This window comes from Gigantopelta aegis, chromosome 9, assembly GCF_016097555.1.
Source record: "Gigantopelta aegis isolate Gae_Host chromosome 9, Gae_host_genome, whole genome shotgun sequence".
Classification (NCBI taxonomy): Eukaryota; Metazoa; Mollusca; class Gastropoda; order Neomphalida; family Peltospiridae; genus Gigantopelta; species Gigantopelta aegis.
This window is the reverse complement of record NC_054707.1, coordinates 70,459,984-70,467,711: the sequence shown is the minus strand read 5'-3', so window position 1 is coordinate 70,467,711 and position 7,728 is coordinate 70,459,984. Positions and strand designations below refer to the sequence as shown.

Genomic DNA, 7,728 nt, shown 5'->3' with positions numbered 1-7,728 from the left:
ATAACAATACACCGCATGAAGTAGGAATTCAATAATTAAATGGAAAAAGAAAACAAACTGGTTGAGAACGGTTAATTTAATACATTCTATTTGCATTATTTCTGAAGGAGACGACATGTCAAAAGTTGATTTATGGTCAACTGTGAAGCACACATCCGTTGATTAGCAGTACAGACGATAAAACAAGAAACAACAACAAATGTTTTAAAGACTATATATGTGGTAACCTGTACTCAGCGGCCACCTGTCTTAAGCGGCCACTTTACTCTCCTGTGTGGCCGCTATATCTGTATCTATGTATCTCTCTCTCTCTCTCTCTCTATATATATATATATTCCCAAACTCATTTTCTTGTATGTCCACCCCTGGCTTCTATACAAACGACGCAATGACGTCTCATTGACATCACCAAACGTTGCAGGAACACTTGAAGAATGCCATTCCAGATCTGGAGTAATCTCTGGGGGTTGAGGAAGACGTCATAGCCGACGTTCCATTTCATCCCATACGTGCTCTATCGGGTTGAGAGCAGGCAGGCCATGGAAGTGTATTGATATTGTTCTGTTGTAAGAAGTCGGTCACAAGTCTTGCTGTGTAGGGGCAGGCGTTGTCATGCTGTAGCGTCACACCCGGACCGTTGTTGCGAACAAATGGTACAACTACAACGTGAGGTGCTAGAATTTCATCTCTATACCTCAAACCAGTGAGATTACCACGGATAATGACTAATAGGGTTCGCTGATGCATACTTATACCTCCCCAGATCTGGACGTTTCCGCCACCAAACTGATTACGCAGTAAAACAAAGCGTTGGCATAGCGTTCATTCCGACGTCGGTAAACGCGCAGTCTGTTATCCCTTCCACCTTGCAGCTCAGTTTTTTTTTTTTTTTTTTTTAATTGTCCCAGATCACAAACAGCAGTGTTAGGGATGGGAGCCCCACATCACTGCTGTACATATTATAAATATACAACGCATATCCATACACAAATACGTATACACGTACCCGGATGTCCTCCGATACATACACATATGTACATACATAGATTCACACATACATATATGCAAAAAGGCATCAATGTAAGTGGGTACAAGAGTAGTAAATATACATACATGTAATTGGTTTAATCTGGGATATTATAAAGAGAAGAGAGGATAAGAAAGAGATAGAAGACGAAATAAGGTTATACGTGAAGTGTATGTTTATTTTTGCTTGTTTTCCGCTTTCTCCAAACAAGCCATAGACAAGAACAAACTTAAGCTAACATCATATATTTCATTTAATCGTTATCATTAAATAGATTAGCCCATGGAGCCCATTGTTTATTAAACATTTCGTATTTGCAATTTTTATATAAAATAAATCTTTCTATTTCAAACTTGCTTCAACAGATTTTTAACAACTTTGATTTCTAAATATTTTTTTTGTATCTTAGTTCCATAAACATAACATTTTATGTTAATAATTAACCAGTTAAGGAAATTAGATTTTTCGTTATTAATAATACCAAAGATAACATTATCTTTATTGAAATTAATTATAATACCAGTCTGAGTCAATATCCAGTTTTGGACTGCAACCCATAAGTTGTGAACTTTACTGCATTCGAAAAATAGATGTGGTATGGTTTCTGGATGGTTGTTACAAAAGCTACACATGTTTGACTCAACATAGTGAATAATATATACTACTCAAAAGAATTTAAGGGTCAAAAATTTATAACCAAATAAGTTTCAGAGTGTATTAGATTGATGATGTAAACTACACCAATTTTTTTTTTTATTGTTCCATATTTACAAAAAACCACAAATAAACGTCACTGTATACAAGAAAGTCACATGACATGCTGTCAAAGTTGAAGGTTGTCAAACATGGATTTTACACATTAGAACATTCGTTTAATAGTGTATGAATCCACCCCTGGCGCGAATACACTCGACACATCGTTGCCTCATGCTGTTGATCAGACGTCTGAAGAACTCTTGGGGAATGGCCTGCCACTCTGCCATAAGAAGTTGACCCAGATCATGAAGGTTGGCCGGAGGGGCATGGTTATCCCGAACTCTCCTGCCTAATTCGTCCCAGGCGTGCTCTATTGGGGCCAAGTCAGGCGAATATGCTGGCCAATCCATTCTGGCGATACCTTGTTGTCTGAGAAAGTCCGTTACCACCCTGGCGCGGTGGGGTCTGGCATTGTCATCCTGCAGAACTGCCCCGCCGCCAATCTGCTGAAGGCCTAGGAGAACCAACGGCCGGATAATCTCATTCAGATAGCGGATTTCATTCAGATTGCCATCCACCACATAGAGGGGGATCCTGTGGTGGATAGAGATGCCGCCCCACACCATGACGCTGCCACCACCGAACCGGTGACGTTGTCTAACGTTAACGTCAGCGAAGCGCTGCCCAGGACGTCTGTAGACACGAACCCGACCGTCGTTGAACTGGAGACTAAACCTGGACTCATCAGTGAACATCACTCGACCCCACTGAACACGTTGCCACCGCAGATGAAGCGTGCACCAGTGACGTCTGGCCGTTCTGTGATGTGGTAGGAGTGGTGGTCGAACAGTCTGGCGACGGCAGCGTAGATTATTGGCTCTCAGACGATTGCGTATGGTTTGATCAGACACTCGAGTTCCAGTCGCAGTCCGCAGATTGTCACGTAATCGGCGTGCAGTGGTTGTGCGTTGACGTAGAGCCATATTGGTGATGTAGTGGTCCTCTCTATTTGTAGTGCTTCGGGGTCTTCCCGAACGTGGACGATTTCGAACAGAATTCGTTGCTTGGTACCGTTGCCACAGTCGGCCAACGACACTCTGACTGACACCAAGTCTCAGAGCAACATTTCTTTGCGTATTGCCATCCTGAAGCCAAGCAATAGCCCTTCCTCGATCTTCGATAGTCAGTTGAAGTCGTACCATTGTTGAATTTGGAGTGTGCACCGTACTCGAACGCAAGCTCCAATTATACAGAAATTCAGCATTGGGAACATGGAATACACGTGCAAAGCGTGCAAATGAAGCGCTTTGTGAAAAAGCAAGTTATGGGCACTTGGCAGACCTTTCGCTTTCGCCCTAATTTACGTGCAAATGTAAGCATGTTTTCGCCATTAGAACTAGTCGACAGTGTCAATGACAGTGGATTTTAATTCATTTATGGGTTGCTTAGACCCACTTTCGTCAAAATGGAACAATACCATGCGTGACATTATGGTCTAGCTAATATAATTGACATTCAGTAAATAATGTCGAAAATATCGTCTGACCCTTATTATATATATAAGAAAGTGTTCGTAGCTAAGATTCGGTGAACTAGTCTAAATTGAAACCATATTAATGTTGAATCCTGAGCGCTCTGAAAAGGAAGTAAATAATATTCTGCCAATTCACTTGATAAAAAGATAAAACCTTGATTGGTGTATTTAGCTTGCAATGTTGGAGTTATGGATTTAGAGTTTAATAAGTTGTACATATCCTTACATCCACTTTGTCTTTTTAATAAAAGATTAACTTTAAATGGAAGAATTGGGTTATTAACCATTTTAAATTTGTTATCTTTCAAATCATCTAAACTATATATGTACGTTTTAACTGCATTTGTTAACGAAGCATAGCTAATGAAATTGGTGGATATATTGTATTTTTTTTATGAACTGATCATATTTTAAAATATCACCTTTTTCGTCAATAAGGTCGTTTATAAAAACAATTCCTTTTTCAAAATAATGTTTATATAGAAATGACTTACGATCAATGAGTATTCTATCATTCAGCCAAATATTAATACATAAAATATCTACGGTTTGAGGATTAAGTTCTTTCTCTGTTTTTAGCCAGCTCAAATTTTGATTCATCGGTGAAGAGTAATGATGCCCATTCACGTCTTGTCCAGTAAGTGTTGTCTGCTCCACGCCAGCCTAGCATTACGATGACGTTGTAACAATACTGGCCGCCTTGCAGGACGTCTTGCCCTAATGCCACGTTCACGTAACCGGTCACGTACTGTCCTGGCACTTATTCGCCTTATGCCTGGGATGGCCTGTGCTGCCAATGTTGCCATTGGAATCGATTACGTAAATGTGTATTGACTATGTATCGGTCTTGTATTGACTATGTATCGGTCTTGTCTTGGCGTCGTTACACGTTGTCGACCACTACGTGGTAAATCTCTGACGCTTGGCCTTCCATGGTAACGTCTCAATAAACTCACAATTGTGTTTCGGTGGACGCCGAAACGTCTTGCAACATCAGTTTGTGGCACGCCAGTTTGCAGCATACCAACTGCTCGTAATCGTTCTTCTTCCGTTAACCTTGGCATATGTTTATTGTGTTTTAGGCGTCAGATTTGTTTGGAAAAACTATCCCCGACTTTAAGTAATTCTTTTTATTACTTTGTGGCAGCAGTAAAATCAAATACCGACTTGTAGCAACTAAATATCGTAAAAAGCATAGTCACGTGACAATGAACGAACTGCACGTGCGGAAGCGCGGTGTGTTACAAAATATACTGAAACCTATCCAAACCGGACCCTGAGTTAACCGGAATCCTGTCGAAACCGGCAAAGTTTCATGGTCCCAAATTTTCTAAATTCTAAAACGCAGCCCTTTAAACATCGGATGCTGTCTAAATCGGATAAATAGTAGGCCCCGAGGAGAGAGAGAGAGAGAGAGAGAGAGAGAGAGAGAGAGAGAGAGAGAGAGAGAGAGAGAGAGAGAGAGAGAGACCAGTTTAACGTGCCCATATACCACTAAGGTTTCGAACACGCCTGTCACAGGCTTAGCCTCTAACATCGTCAGTGACTAAATGCGGGCCAGGAGTGGGAAGGGTAAGTTTGAGGTGGGCGGAATTTGAAATAAAAATTTAGAAGTTAGATCTGAGACCTAAAGCCAAAATAAGCTGATTCATTCTGCTCATGTCTAAACAAAAATTTTAAGTCCAAAAATAAATTAGAGTGCTCGGCCAAAAAGGTTTTAAAGGGACACACCCTAGTTACGGCTAGTTGTTAACCATTACGGCGTTGTTTTTCGCTATTAAACCCATTTGTTCACAAATAAAATTGCACTTTACTTACCGTTTATTATTTAGAATATACATTTCCATTCACCTGAAGTGTTTTTTGGTAATCCTGGTAATCCTGGTGTTTGTAATTACCACAAAATAAATTTTTCGTGTTTCTTAAAAACGGACGCACGTTTGAGAAAAAAACCGTTGAGCAGACAAGGTCTAATCTATTTTTAGAGGGGATATTTCGATTTCAATGTCACAGACGTTGGTATACCACGTGCCGTTATCATTTTGGTTCGGTTTGTTTTCTCGTGCACGGTTCGCACAATCAACATCCGATTTGTTGTTGTTCATTTGTGAGATTTTTCTGCACAGTTCGTGAACATTTTCAGTAACAATAAAGTTCAGACAAGTAAGTGTCTCAATACAAAACGTTAAAAACCCTTAAAACCAATAATTTTGCTAAGTCTTACGATATCTGGAGAGGGGGATACAACCAGGACAGAACAGTTGGAACATGTCCAGGAGAGGTGAAAGAAACGCACCCCAAGTCTGTGAAATTTGTCGTGACGTAGGCATTGTTGTGCTTCCAGCGACATCTACCGGTGACATCAAAATACTATCTTTCAGAATTGTTTCAAGCAATTGGGACATGGGGATTCCCATGGTATTTATCGATATAAAACCTGCTTTTTCACTCCATTTGATAAAAACGTGATCTAAGTGTGTTACAGGTTTGTAGATTAACCAAATTATAATTAATTTTTGCTGGATGGAACTAGGGTGTGCGGCTTTAAGGTGATTTGAGCAATTTAGACGGGCTGCCAAAGTAAAGTGCGTCGGACTGTTTACAAAAAAATGAACAAAATTTTGAACCAGGGCCGAAAGATTTAGAGTCCAACTGAGCCCAAAAAACGGAGGTTACCTGGAAGTCACTGAAGTTGGGCACCGGTGAGCAAAAAGGGTGTGAGCTAGCTCGACGTACTTGGCGTCGGCGATGATCTTGAGGACTCTATGGATGGTGAAATTATCCATTTCTCTGATGAGAATTCCCTGGCGGTAGAGTCCTCCTCGGCACAACGTCGCCACAACTCCAAAGTTCCCGCTCCGTAGTTTCATGGCGTGGAGAGCGACCTCGCTGCCATCGGCGAACTTCTTGAAGTTTCCCGCTTGAAGTCCCCCGTTCGTGAGGGCGAGACTCCAGGCGGCGTCCCTGTCCCTAACGGTTGCGGAAGGCCGGCCTTGGCTGGCTGGTCACTCGTGGGAGTGACGGCCTTCCGCTTGGCAGCACCAACATCCAAAGTCGTCACAGCGGAGTCACCCGGGGGTGGGGGCCTCGACGCGAACGGACGACGAGTTGGAACAGGCGACGCTGGCCGTGGAGTCTCGCAGATAGCTGGATCCAGTAGCGGCGTCGTAACATCCAGCTGTGACGGTTGCTGAGTCGCTTCCGGCTGTGCTGGCTTCACGGGTCGTGGTGAGGGCGGCAACGCAGACGGGACCGCTGCTGGCGGTTGAGCCGCCAGTTTTTGTCCCCTTTGTGCCGCACCTGATGTACGTTTCCTCCTCGTTCTTCTTCTACTCTTCGTCTTCGTTGAATCCGCGTTGCCGTACACCAAAATCATGGTTGCCCGTGACCCGGTGTTACAAGCGGCGCGGTACTCGAGTAGCTTCCCGTAACTTGCAATCAAGCCCCCCCCCCCCCCCCCCCCCCCTTCCCCGGTGTGTGTGTGTGGCAAGTCAGTCAATAGCACAGGGCGATACGTCCGTTCTCATCGCGAGTAGTTCTGGAAGTGTAAAATTCAGAACGACTACGTTTGCTGAGGACGTAATTGAAATCATGGTATCCTAAGTCCCTGGGGCGGGATTTAGCTCAGTCTGTAGAATGATCACTTGAGGTGCTTGCATCGCAGGATCGAAACACCTCGGTGAATCCATTCAACTGATTGGATTTGTTTTTCGTTCCAACTAGTGCACCACAACTAGATAAAGGCCGTGCCGTGGTATGTCATGGGCGTACGACGGGTTCGACCGAACCCCCCCCTCCCCCGAAATCGCTTTTTTAATAATTTAATATATCTGACATTATTATATTTACTCAACATAGAAATATATGCCCAATATCTCTGCAATCTATTTTGGAACCCCCCTTTTCAAAATCCTATGTACGCCCATGTATGTGCTATCCTATCTGTGGGAAAATGCATATAAAAGATCCCTTGCAGCTAATGGAAAAATGTAGCGGGTTTCCTCTGATGACTACGAGTAAGAATTACTAAACGTTTGACATCCAGTAGCCGATGATTAATAAATCAATGTGCTCTAGTAGTGTCGTTGAACAAAATACAAATCCTACGTCCCTAGAATATATGATAATGATCGTATTTCATGGTTTTCTGAAGTATTTTGGTACCCCATCATGGGGCCTATGCATAAAATTACAGAGAGAAACCTATATCATATTCAAAACTTTTAACTAAAAACATTTCGTTTTATCTTTTTTAATTAATAAACAAAATCCCAAGTTACGAAATCAAATTCTCCTTATTTGCCGCCGTGTTGTTAAACATTTGTTCTCGCCACATGACCAAGTGAAGTGGTGTAGGATTTCAAAACAGGAACATGTTCACGAACACGTTTAAGAACGTTTTCCCTGCACCAGAACAGAGTTTCGACCACACGCGAAGTTATCCCGATTGACGTGTGCTTAGAGTTATCGT

The 7,728-nt window shown here is 42.4% G+C and overlaps 1 protein-coding gene across 1 annotated transcript; it reads right to left on the bottom strand.

Annotated features, from left to right (window-relative positions):
• Positions 1–6,123: 6,123 nt before the first annotated feature.
• LOC121381731 (extensin-like) lies at positions 6,124–6,633 on the bottom strand. Its single transcript, XM_041511078.1, has one exon. The coding sequence runs from the start codon at positions 6,631–6,633 to the stop codon at positions 6,124–6,126; it is 510 nt and encodes a 169-aa protein (XP_041367012.1).
• Between the last annotated feature and the right edge of the window lie 1,095 nt (positions 6,634–7,728).